Source organism: Myotis yumanensis, unplaced genomic scaffold, assembly GCF_028538775.1.
Source record: "Myotis yumanensis isolate MYYU_CA2020_CCGP unplaced genomic scaffold, mMyoYum1.0.hap1 SCAF_13, whole genome shotgun sequence".
NCBI lineage: Eukaryota > Metazoa > Chordata > Mammalia > Chiroptera > Vespertilionidae > Myotis > Myotis yumanensis.
Genome location: NW_027223764.1, coordinates 560,412 through 572,844, shown reverse-complemented (window position 1 = coordinate 572,844; position 12,433 = coordinate 560,412). Strand labels below are relative to the sequence as shown.

Genomic DNA, 12,433 nt, shown 5'->3' with positions numbered 1-12,433 from the left:
GGGGGACGGGCTGAGGGGGGGCGGGGGGGCAGGCCTGAGGCGTCCGGGCGGCGCGGTGCATTGTGGGGCGGCGGGCTGAGGCGGGGGGGGGGGGGGCGGGCCTGAGGCGTCCAGGCGGCGCGGTGCATTGTGGGGCGGCGGCGAGTCAGGCGGGCGCCGCGGCCATGGCCTCCTGCGCCGCGCTGTCGCCCAGCCTGGTGGAGTACTTCGAGGGCGAGGACTTCTACCGCTGCGGGTACTGCAAGAACGAGTCGGGGAGCCGCTCTCATGGTGAGCGGGGGCGGCGGGGCTCCTCGGCTCGGCGGACCCCCGCGGCTGTCAGGGCGGAGAAAGGCCGCACCGGCGTCGCAGCGCAGCTCCCAGGTGCACGCCCGCGCTCCGCCGCTCTGACGGGCGTCCTGGGGGTCTCGCGGTGGCCAGCGTGGGCCCCGGTGTCCCCCCGGGCGGGTGCCCGGGCGCCGTGGCGTGTCGGGGGCGCGGGCTGATCCGCGCGTGCAGCCGCCGCCGAGGGCCGGGCGAGCCTCCCCGTGGACGGCGCGGACGCGGCGGGACGGTGTCGGCGCTGAGAGCGGTGCGCGCAGGTGCCGGGCCGGGGACCGGAGTCTCCGGGAAACAGCCGCCCGGCGCCGTCGCTGCTGGCGAGGCCGGGTGTCAGCGCCGGGTGCGAGGTGGACCCGCGCCCCGCGCCCCGCCATCGCCCCGCCGGCAGCGGTTTCCTTCCCGCCGGCGTTCTGTTTGTCCAGGCGGCGGTGTTTCCTGCCGGGCCCCGCCTGGCGGGTGCGGAAGCTCGGCCCGGGCCCAGCTGTGGAGCCGGGGTCCCCTCCCGGAGGGCACGGGACGGCGCCCCGGCTGCCGGGTCACTCAGGAGGCGTTTCCGCGGCCGCTGGCGGGGCGGGGCCGGGGCGGCGGTGCGGTCGCCGGGAGCGGGCGGGCGAGCTCCCTGGTGGGAACGGGGAGGACCCGGTGCAGTGCCCCAGCCGGTGCGGGTGCGGGTTCGGGGAGAAGTCCCGGAGCGCGCCCGGTGCCGGCGTCAGCCGAGGGCGCAGACCCCCCGCTCCGACCCGAGGGCCGCCGCCGCGTGTGGCCGGGAGCGATGGTCGGGCCTCACTAGCCGTTAGCGGGTGTGTAAGCGCCCCGGCAACTTCACCGAGAGGGCGGTGGCGGCGCGGCGCGGGCTGAGGCCTGGGAGGAGCCCGGAGGGGAGCCCGGAGGGAGGCCCGCGCCTGTGGGCCCGGATGTGGTTCTCGGGGTCTCGCAGCAGGACGCGGGTCCGGGGGGCGGGGCCGCCCCCACCTGTCCGCACCGCGATGCGCCCTCCCGTTGCAGCAGGAGCCCGGGCCGCTTTCAGCGCCCGTTAACCGGGCCTTGTCCTGTGTCTCGGGGGCTTCGTTTTCTGCGGTTATTGCGCATCGGAAAGCTTCCGCCCTGGATGTTCCCGTTCCTAGGCAACAGCCTTACCTCTGGTTTTCGTACTGCATTTTAGTTTCTGTACTTACAAGGAATATTGTTATGTTTTTGTCCTGTTTTCAGTGTAAACATATATGGAAATCAGGAGAATTCATATGCACAGGAAACATTTGCTTCCTAATTTTTCTGAATTGACTAGCTTAAGTTGTTGGGGGTATTATTGTTTAAAGGTGTGATGTGACCTGATTGCAGTGAGGAGCCGAATGTGTGACGTCACGGAGACTATGGACTAATCCCAAATTAAATGTAACCACTCGTGTGTTTTTTTAACTAAGGAGAATATATCATAATTTTCATTTGTATTATGTCAAACCAACAAGTATAAAATGTGCAAACTTTTATTCCCCCCGTGTGGCCTAGGTTTTCTTTCTTTGCTCCTGTGTTCACGTTCACAAAACAGAACTGCTCTGAGTGTGGAAGGCAGAGTCCGTGCTGCCCGGTGACTGCTCTTGTCTTGCAGGCATGTGGGCTCACTCCATGACGGTGCAGGACTACCAGGACCTCATCGACCGCGGGTGGCGGAGGTGAGCGCAGCCGGGAGGCTTCCCCCTTACGCGGGTTCTTCTTAGTGGAAAAAACACACCGTTTTCTTTAAGAAGTTTTTCTGCTGTTGGGAAGAGGTTTAAGACTTTTTTTTTTATCCCTTTATGTAATGATTTTGTTCTCTTTTTAATGATGTTTATTAGGAAAAGTTCAAATATATACATAGAAGGTACATTATGATGAAGCTCATGTATCTATCACCAAGCTTCAACAATTGTTAACATTTTGGCAGTCTTGTTTCATCAATTTTTTTTTTTAAGTATGATGTGTTTTTTAAATCTTTTTTTATTTTTTATTTTATTGATTTGAGAGAAACATCAGTGGGATAGAGAACATCAATCAGTTGCCTCCCTCCCCCACACCCCCAACAGGAGATGGAACCAGCAACCTTTTGGTGCCTGGGACGATGCTCAACCAACTGAGCCACACTGGCCAGGGCTCATCAGTTTTTTTTGGTCCCTGCAATGGACTGAATGTCTGTGTCCGACCACACTTTACAGCTTCAGTCCTAACCCCGTTGTCATGGTGTTGGGAGGTGGTTGGCCTAGCCAGTGGGATTGGTGCCCTGTGAGAGCGAGCTCCCTGCCCTTCTCCCACGCGAGGCTCCCGGAGAACAGGAGCCAGGAAGCTTGTCTTCAGGAGACGGATCTGCCGGGCCTGTCGTGGACGTCCCAGCCCCCAGAACGGGGAGGAATACATTTCCGTTGTTTAGAAGCCACTCGGCCTGTAGCACTTCGTGGTAGCAGCCCAAGTGGACTTCTCCCCCCACAAAATAATTTAAAGCAGATTTCAGGTGCCAGCGTACCTGTAGCAAGTGTGGTTTCTAAGAGAGAAGGGTTCTTTTCCTTTGCAAGATATCCACAATACCACTTGCTATACCTTACAAATTAGTAATTCTTTACCTGTTACCTAGTTTTGGTTAGATTTTCTGCTCATCTCAGATGTGTGTTTTTTTTAACAGTTGGTTTATTTGAATCAGGATTCCATTAAGGCCCACACATTGCATTGCCTTAGATGGCTAAGATTGCTTTAGAAGTTATTTTTTATGTGGATTCTTTTAAAGTAACTATTAGGTAAAGTTCCTTATGTAAGTAGTATGAGCAGTTAAGTGCCCTGGCCAATCAAGAGACCTGGGATTAAGCACAGCAGATGAAACTTCACAACTTCCCTTAAACTTAATAACGGAGTTCAAAGGTAGACACAGGCCAGGTGCCAAAGGACCTTGTGTGCCATGATCAGGAACCTTTTTAAAGGCAGAAGGGAACCTGCCAGCTGTGTGTCCCACGGGAATGGGAAGTAGCAGAGACGTGTCTGAGGGGTGACCCGAGAGGCAGAAGACTGGCTCCAGCACGATGCAGTGCTGGGGCGTGAGGCATCAGCAGTGGCCAGAGGCAGGAGGGACAGGTTGAAGGTTTATTTTTTATTGATTTATTTTTTAAATATATTTTTATTGATTTTAGAGAGAATCTTTGATTGGCTGCCTCCTGCACGCCCCCTACTAGGGGTGTGCCTGCAACCAAGGTGCATGTCCTTGACTGGAATTGAACCCAGGACCCTTCAGTCCACAGGCCAATGCTCTATCCACTGAGCCAAACTGGCTAGGGCTGGAGGTTCATTTTAGAAGTAGAAAGATTGCTGACAGGAAATAGCGCTCATTAGAGGGAGGAGTCTAAGATGACCCCTCGGTTCCTGGCTCTGAACTGAATGTGTTTGGGCTGCCATACAATATGCCGCAGACGGCAGACGGGCAGCGTAACAGAAATGTGTTTTCTCACAGAGGTGGAGGCTACAAGTTCAAAACCAAGGTGTCCAGAGCTTTGGTGTCTACTGCGGCCTCTCTGTGGCTTGCACATGGCTGCCTTCTCCCTGTGCACACACGGTCCTTCTCTGGGTGGGCATCCCTGGTGCCTCATCTCTGTGTTTCCATTTTCTTTTCTCATAAGGACGCGTATCAGATTGGATTATGGCTCGTCTTAGCAGCTTCTTTTTAACCCAGTCCCTCTTTAAAGTCCTGATCTGCAAACACAGTCTGGGGTGCTGGGGGTTAGGGCGTCGACGTTTGAATTTCAGCCACAGTGTCGTTGCTCTGCCATTCACTGAGCTCTAGAAAGCATGAAAGGAACAGGTGGGTGTGGGTGCTTGGTGCTGTTGCACATGGAACCCCCAAGTGTGGCTGTCCTAGCAGCAGCGGGCCTGGGTCCCGCTGTCTCCAGGGCAGAGGATCTGGGTGGTAGCTCAGGCCTGGAAGGGGTGGCAGGTGCTGATGAGGAGGTGACTGAGGGGAGTGGTCTGGGAGGACCTGGGTCAGGTCTAGCAGGAGGTGCTGGCCACTGGCCTCAGCACACCCACGCTGCAAGATGTCGCTTAGGAAGAGTAACTAAACTAAATGCGGTTCTGTGCTATTGAGTAGATTTTCCCCAATTAAGTTTGCTTCTACAGTAATCTACTTTGGTATATATGAGAAATATGTAAGAAATTAACAAAACTATTTTATAATTTTAGAAGTGGGAGATATGTGTACAAGCCTGTGATGAATCAAACGTGTTGTCCTCAATACACTATAAGGTAAGAATTTTGATTAATAGAAAGAGGCTCCATAATACGAAGATTGTGTATAGTATTTTAGTAGAGTCTTGCTGGTTTTAAATGTTAATTTTCATTCTAAGTAGACATTCTTTTTTTAAAAAAAATATATTTTATTGACTTTTTACAAAGAGGAAGGGAGAGGGATAGAGAGTTAGAAATGTCGATGAGAGAGAAACATCAATCAGCTGCCTCCTGCACACCCCCCACTGGGGATGTGCCCACAACCAAGGTACATGCCCTTGACCAGAATTGAACCTGGGACCTTTCAGTCTGTAGGCCGACATTCTATCCACTGAGCCAAACCAGCTAGGGCTAAGTAGACATTCTTTCTAAGGAAGAGCAAATGAGTTATGGCTTTTCCACACACTGCTGCTATGTTCATGTGGTGATCAGAAGCTTTTAGTCGTGCTTAATTGGTTCACATCTATCTATATAAAAGCCTAAGCAACTGTTTGGTGCCTGTGGCATGCACTGACCATCGGGGCAGATGCTCAGTGCACAGGCATGGAAACATGGAACAGATTGATGAATCTCAGAGGGGAGGGGGGGAGGGTGGGAAGAGGTTAACCAAAGATCTTACATGCATACTAGAGGCCCAGTGCACAGATTCATGCACTGGGGGGTCCCTCAGCCTGGCCTGCGCCTTCTCGCGATCCGGGACCTCTCGGGGTATGTCGGGCTGCTGGTTTTGGCCTGATCCCTGGGGGCTGACTCCACTGGTGCACGAATCCATGTACCGGGCCTCTAGTATAAATATATGAAAAAATATCCTCTTCATTTGGCAGAGTTGGCAGTGATAGCATGAAATATTGGTAAATACTCAAATTACTTTTAGATATCAAATTTTTATAGGTTTTAGCTCGGGGCTTTCCCTGCTCTAGCATATAACTTAACACCGTGCCTGCATGCCGGCAGTGCGAGGTCGGATTCTGGGGGAAGAAGAGCAGCAGGAGGGCTCAGACCTGAACTGCCACATGCATTCAGAGTCCACCTTCCTTTATTAGAAAACTTAAACGAAAAAGTCTTATTTTTCTACAGAGTGTTCAGTTTTTCATAATCTTTTGGGTTTACCCTCTGCCCCCTTCACCACATCCTAATATGAAAAGATGTTCTCTCTCTGGCCGGGTCGCTCAGTTTTTTTGGTGCCTCTCTTTGTAGCAGGCCCTCCTCGAGTGTCTGGCAGTTCCAGCTTTCCAGGGTCCCCTTGGGGACCCGTGTACCATGCGGGTCTTGCTGACTCTGGGCTTTGAGTCGGGATCTGGCTGGGCTGTTCTGTTGGGGATCCCCCTGTCAGTGCTTTCAGGTCTGATCACATTTGGCGAGAAGCCCTCACCTCCAGGAGGTCTCAGTCTCTTGGTCCCCGCATGCTTGTAGCCCTCGTGGAAGAGGCTGTTTCTCTCTTTACTGAAACTGCAGTTTTCTACTGGGTTGTGAGGGAGTCCTCTGTGCAGGGCGGGGGAGGGCACCCGACATCCAACTGCTTCCAGAACCTCCTTCCAGGGGCTCTTCCGAGCTGTAGATGCACCTTCTTGCATGTCCCCTGTGGCGTGTGACGCAGGTATCACTAGCCCTGAGGCATTATGGGTGATGCGGAGACCGGCAGTAGGGCATCCTTTGGGCTTTGCTCCCTGTTGGTTCAGGGTTGACTTTCTTGGGTCTGCTCAGTCAGCTACCCTTGTACTTCCGCTTCCCAGCTCCCAGCATTTCTCCCATCTGTTTCCTAGTGAATTATGTCTTTCTTTCCTAATCCTTAGTTTTAGTGAGATGTGAGGTGAGGTTAGAGGCTATGTTAAGCCTTGACTTTATCCAGAAATCCCAGGCATAAGCTTTGCCTCAATATACTGGATACTGTCCATAACTGGTTTATTTCTTCAGAGTTTGAGTTCATTTTTTAAATATTTATTTTGCTTTCCTAGGTGCCGATCTTTACAGTTTCAGCCATCAAAATCTCACAAGAAGGTTTTGAAAAAAATGTTGAAATTTCTGGCTAAAGGGGAAATTTCCAAAGGAAATTGTGAGGGTAAGATGAGATGGGGTCTAAAAACTGTTTACTTTAAAATGATGTCTCTTTCCAAGGTTCTCATTTTCCGCCAGGGAACAGGGTCCTTACGACAGCAGGTACCGCTGTTGCTGTGACGAGTTACTGCGAGCTGTTGTTACAGTGACCCTGGCCCCACATCGGCATGGGAAATGGATGCCAGGCGAGTCCTGCTTGATGTGAGAGTGAGGTCATTTTCGAGATACGATGTTGTGGCGTTTATGGAAAGCGTAGTTGTCATGGTGCTTTGACAACTCTTCTCTTACTTGGTCCCAATAATATCCTGAAGGAAACGGGAAGGGGTGTTGTCTCTAGAGACCAGGTGCTCACGTGCAGCTTGCATGCGATTGCAGTCACTGTGACTGTGGAGTCGGGCACGGATTTTCTGTTTAAGTGAGATGACTTTAGTAAGTTATTGCCTGAAATTCTGTTTCTTACTTGTCTGACCAATTTTGAATTATGTGGGAATTTCTTTTTTTGTTTTTTAATGTGTGAATTTCTTAAAGATAATTAGTAACATTTAATTAACTGTGGTTACAGATACTTTGCATTTCCAGTTTTGTTACTTAAAAAAACAAACAAAAAACCCCTTTTCTTATAGGCAGTGCCTAAATAACATATATAAGAATTGAGAATGCACCCATTCTTCATGCTCCTGAAGGAAGCCTCCCACCCCAGTCTTAGCTTGTTAATTTCCCCCAAGTATGCTTTGAGTGCCTACAATGTCCCAGGCCTTTTTGTAAGCACTGGAGAGACAGTGGCCAGCGAGACAGGTACGTTCTCTGCCCTCCTGCACTGTCCATAATGGACCAGGATTCAGGACAGGTTGGAGCTGACCGGGCAGGGCTCAGGTCATGGAGTCAGGCTCAGGTCAGGGGCAGTTGGAGCTTTGGGAGCCTCAGGATGTTGGCTTAGCTCTGCTGCTTATTGTCCGTTCATCATCTTGCAGGTTAGATTTGTTGGTTAGTCAATGTACAAACTTTCCAATGGCTGGGAATCCTGTTCTGAGTTTCAAAAATTAATATTTAGATAAGCTTTGAGGATGCTGTTCATTTGTAAATTGATGGTTGCCTGCCCTTTTATTTTTAGTGTGTATGTTTTTTATTGTTGATAGTTTTACAGATATCTCCCATTTACCCCTCCCTGGTTGCCTGTCTTTTCATGTAGCTCTTACGTTCAGTTCTTTATTTGACTTGAATAATTTTCTGAATTACTTAGGTCTGCAACTTAGTTAATAGGAGTGATGTACTCATTAGGGTAAAAGCTGTAACATAGAGACGCCAAAATGCAGTGACTGAACGAGGATAGCAGTCGGCTCCTGCCTCGCACAGCAGTCGGGTGCTGTGTCAGGCTGGCCGTTCCGGGCCACCCTCCATGTATTTCCAACCTCGCTCTGGTTTTTACTGATCCTGCCAGTGGGGAGGGGAAAGGATGGAAGTTCAGGCACATATTTCCTTTAAAACAAGGGAGGCAACGTTGGACATATCCGTTGGGTTATATTTTGTTGGAGGGAACTTGGTCCCAACTTGCAGGGATGGCAGTGCCCTCCCTGGCTGGGCTGCCCCAGTCCTGGCTGCTGCTCTGCTGCTGGGAGGGAGGGAGGGTGGATTTGTGGACACACAGGAGCTTCTGCTACGGAGGGTAAAGGGACATTGCTCCCCTTGATGTGCCTTAACCGTGTCTGGCTGATGGACTTGGCTGTTTTCTTGTTTGTAGATGAGCCTATGGAGCCCAGCATGGAGGATGCCGTTGCCGGGGACATGGCACTAATCAATAAATTGGATCTACAGTGTGACCTTAAAAAGCTCGGCGATAACCTCAAAGAGAGCTTAGAGAGGGAAGTGAAGAAGAAAGGAAAAAGCACAAAGAAAGAGGAATCGAACGAGTTTATTCAATCCCAGGACAAAAACGAGGAGCTGGGCTCGGGGGAACCGTCCCACGCAGTGGACGTGCACACAGCTCCTAAGCCAGGTAGCGCCGATGTCAGCGACGTCTTGTCAGATGCCCTTCTTTGTGCTGGGGTGTTACCCGGGTCCTCGCATCAGCTGCAAATGCGAGTGACTCCTGAGTCTACAGTATACAGCTTACTGCCGGGGTTTAGATGGACACGTCACATCTTTTTAAAACCAATGTTTAGTGAGCCTGAAAATAGCCTTATTATCCCCAAACACATTTGAAAAGAGCTCCATTTCTTCTTACTACCTTAGGGCACTCGAGGCTTGAGAACCAAACTTTTTTAGTGAAAAGATAGGCTAAACATTTTTATTTTTGATGTTAAGTGAGACAAAGTAATTTTTGGTATTATGTCCACAGTATATGGACATCATAAAATTCTTGTTTATCATTAGTTTTCTTTAGGTAATCATAATAAATTTTAATTCAAAAAATTTGAGATTTTGATATTTAATTTCACTTTTAAAAAGGTAAGATTTTTTTCCTGTATTTTCACTTATAAAAAGAATTAAGTTTAAAAATTTTATTAAGTATTAAATGGGTATATAATGTGCTTGTGTGCATGTATGTGTATATAATTCTTTTAAAATTTTATAAAAATAGTTTGGATGATTTTTATGCTTCATTTCTTGAATTTGTTCTTATACTTAAGAACAAAGGATTTTTAGTACTATTCAGTACTATTTTAGTTTTTCTTTGCTACGTATATAAAAGCACAGAAAACTTTTTGTTGAAGTGTTTTTTGTGTGTGTGTTTTTTTTAATGTAAGACTTTCATGGCATTTAAACTGATGTTGGTCTGAGATTTTATCCTAAAAATGAGAATAAGCCATTAAAATACTTTGAATGGTTCAGATAATTTCCTTCAACTTTTACTAGAGTGATAGGGTTAGTTCTTTTATTTTTAATTTCTTATTATAAAAATTACTTGTGTATCAGATTAAAAAGCCATTTCAGAGAATTTCAAACAGACACATGAAGACTGAATATTGTAATGAACTTCCATGTACCCTCCCCTCATTTGAAAGAGTCACTGACGTATAATTGATGGTACTTACGATTTTTGTTGTACTGATAGTATTACAGATACCTCCCATTTTTGGTACTGCTGTTTCTATGATGACGATTACTCTTGAACTGCTGTTACTATTACACTGGCCCATAGCAAGGATATGGGAAATGGATGCCAGGAGGAGTCTAGCTTGGTATAAGATTGAGGGTCATTTTCAATATGTGAGATCGTGGAATTATGGGGTCCCAGATAGTTAAAATTTTTACCTTTTAAAGAGGTTTGATTAAAATTCTGATGCAGTGGTTCTCAACCTTCCTAATGCCACGACCCTTTAATACAGTTCCTCGTGTTGTGGTGACCCCCAACCATAAAATTATTTTCGTTGCTACTTCATAACTGAAATTTTGCTACTGTTATGCATCATAATGTAAATATCTGGCATGCAGGTTGTATTTTCATTGTCCGCGACCCACAGGTTGAGAACCGCTGAAGAGCTAACTAATGCGACTCCTCAGTTAGGTGGGGAGAGACATGCTGTCAACCAGGTAGAGGTGTTTTTCATTGAGAACCTGCCCCCGTGTGCTCTGGGGTCAGCACCTCTTTCTACCTGAGGCTGAGCGTGTCTGTGTCCCCAGTGCTCAGAGGTGTGGGCCTGCGGCAGCCATGTCCTGAGCAAAAGGTACTTGATTATGTCCTCTCTCCTCACAAAGGCAGAGAGGACGTAAATGTTTTTAAACAGAGATTTTCCACAATGAGAGCTGGACAGCTCCGTGCCGCTTCCCCTTCTCCGGCAGTTCTTGCTTCCAAGGTAGAATTTTAAGATTGACTTTCGGCTCCACACCAGGACCCTCAGACACCTGACAGCTGGGTCTCTCTGGATTTGTTCTGTAGCGTCTTTGAGACTTGAGAAAACATTTCCAGAGTCAACTGTGATTGGTCTAATATTCTGAAATTCTTTTTAGGCAAAGGGGCAGATTTGAGCAAGCCTCCGTGTCGGAAAGCAAAGGAAATCCGGAAGGAGAGGAAGAGGTTAAAGCTCATGCAGCAGAGCCCGGCCGGAGGGCCTGAGGGCTTCCAGGCTCCACGGGAACCAAAGACCAAACCCAACCAGCCGAAATCGCTGGAGGAGTTAATTTTTGAATCTTTACCGGAGGATGCGTCACATAAGTTAGAGGTACTTTGGAGAACATAGAATGTTCTGTTTTGCTTTATTGTTTGTTTTTTGGTGGATTCCCTTGTATGTTTTCATTTGAGGTTATATTAACCCATCGATGCGTTGTGTAAACGGAATTAAAGTGGATGGAGGGGCATTGTGTTTACTGAGTCAGCTGCTACTTGAGAGAAACTTAAGATAAAAAAAATAGGCAGTTTGACTAAAGTTACCAAAGCAATTCCAGGTTTTTGCATGTTATGATGCGTAAAGTCTTTGGCTTTCTGTATCCCGTGATTGAAATTTAGTAGTTAAGTGAAAAAAAGCAAAAAGCACCTGTTTAACTTTCACAGGTGGCAGCTGTGGTTTAGATAGTAAAGGCGAACAGGTCACACGAGGCGCATCACCGTTGTCGCTATTCTGTTGTCCTGACCGTAGTCGAGCAGCAGCAGCAGCACCTGTGCAGGCCAGCAGTGAGGGAGTATGAAGCAGTGCTGAGTCGTACTGCGTAATAAACTTCTCGTTACTCCCCCAAGCCCGGTTAGCATGATAGGAACACTTCTAGAGTGTTCCTGCTATTTTTCCCAAATCGATTTACATTCCAGATTAAGTCTAGATTTTTCAGTATCCGTTTGGTATTTATACCTTGTTTTCTAAATCAGCCATAATGATACTATCATATTCTCATAAATGATTAGTAACTGCTCAGCCTTTGAGTTCATAGCTTAATGTCACCTAAGAACCTCTCCTATCACTGAAGATTTGGTATTAAAAGCTAGCTTTGACACAGTGCGAACCTTAGGACAGTGTTACCAGGTGTAACTTTTAACAGCCTCACTCTGTACTTCCTGGGCCACTCTGATTTCGTTACTGACTTTCTCCTTCCCAACCGGTAAAGAAGGAGTTAACACACTACTTTAAATATTTTATGAGGAGTCATTTATCTTTTGATCATAAATAGTAAGGTATTCAGGGTACCAGGCACACTTAACCTAGCTGTTTACAGTAGGCAGCTTTTGCTTTTTAATGTAATGGCCCCCTGGACGGACAGAAGACCTGCTGTCCACTGTCACGCTTGCTTCGTAGAATTACTTCTCAAGGCATACGTGACATATGCCTTTTTATTAGATTGCTTTGATTTTCTGTTTTACTATCCTGTTTTGCTAACATTTTGGCTGGCTAGTAAATAATATTAAAATAAATGTTAGCCATTGCTGCTTGCAATTACTGTTTTTAACTCTTCCTCATTTTACATATGAGTAAATTACGGTACACAGGCTAATTATATATTGAGCACGACGGTGACGTTAAGACTTGAGTGAAGGAAATCTGAGTTAGAGTCTGCATTCTTAACCGTGTTATAAAACAGGAGCACTCCGTTGTCTTTCACACTCATAAGAAAAGGTGGTAAGTTTAGCATTAGCAATAACTCATCAGAGTGTCCAAAAAACATATTCACATTTCCAGAATTCCTGACTGACTAAGCGCAGGTGAGCTGCACACAGCTAGGATGGAAGAGTGTATTTGTGTTTGTACCCTGCGTGTCAGAAGTATCCTGTCATTTACAAGAGAGCAGCTTCCATAATTGGGTCGTAGACTTCAGCTAGTCTTAGAATGAGACAGGGTCCTCTGCCTTCTTAATGAGCCTGTAAGTTGGAGAAATAGCTTTTTGAATTTATTTACTA

General features: G+C 47.7%; 1 protein-coding gene across 6 annotated transcripts in view; it reads left to right on the top strand.

Annotated features, from left to right (window-relative positions):
* The window catches only part of ATE1 (arginyltransferase 1), a 52,427-nt gene that overhangs the window by 496 nt on the left and 39,498 nt on the right, over nt 1–12,433 (top strand). For 4 of the 6 annotated variants that reach the window (XM_070432013.1, XM_070432010.1, XM_070432009.1 and 1 more), the window contains exons 1-6: nt 145–270; nt 1,928–1,991; nt 4,513–4,575; nt 6,513–6,616; nt 8,351–8,605; nt 10,561–10,772. In XM_070432013.1, the coding sequence (XP_070288114.1) occupies nt 165–270; nt 1,928–1,991; nt 4,513–4,575; nt 6,513–6,616; nt 8,351–8,605; nt 10,561–10,772 (804 nt within the window). In that variant the 5' untranslated portion in view covers nt 145–164. Of the gene's footprint in view, nt 1–144; nt 271–1,927; nt 1,992–4,512; nt 4,576–6,512; nt 6,617–8,350; nt 8,606–10,560; nt 10,773–12,433 lie in introns of those variants that run through there. The other 2 variants (XM_070432012.1, XM_070432011.1) reach the window with 1 other exon arrangement.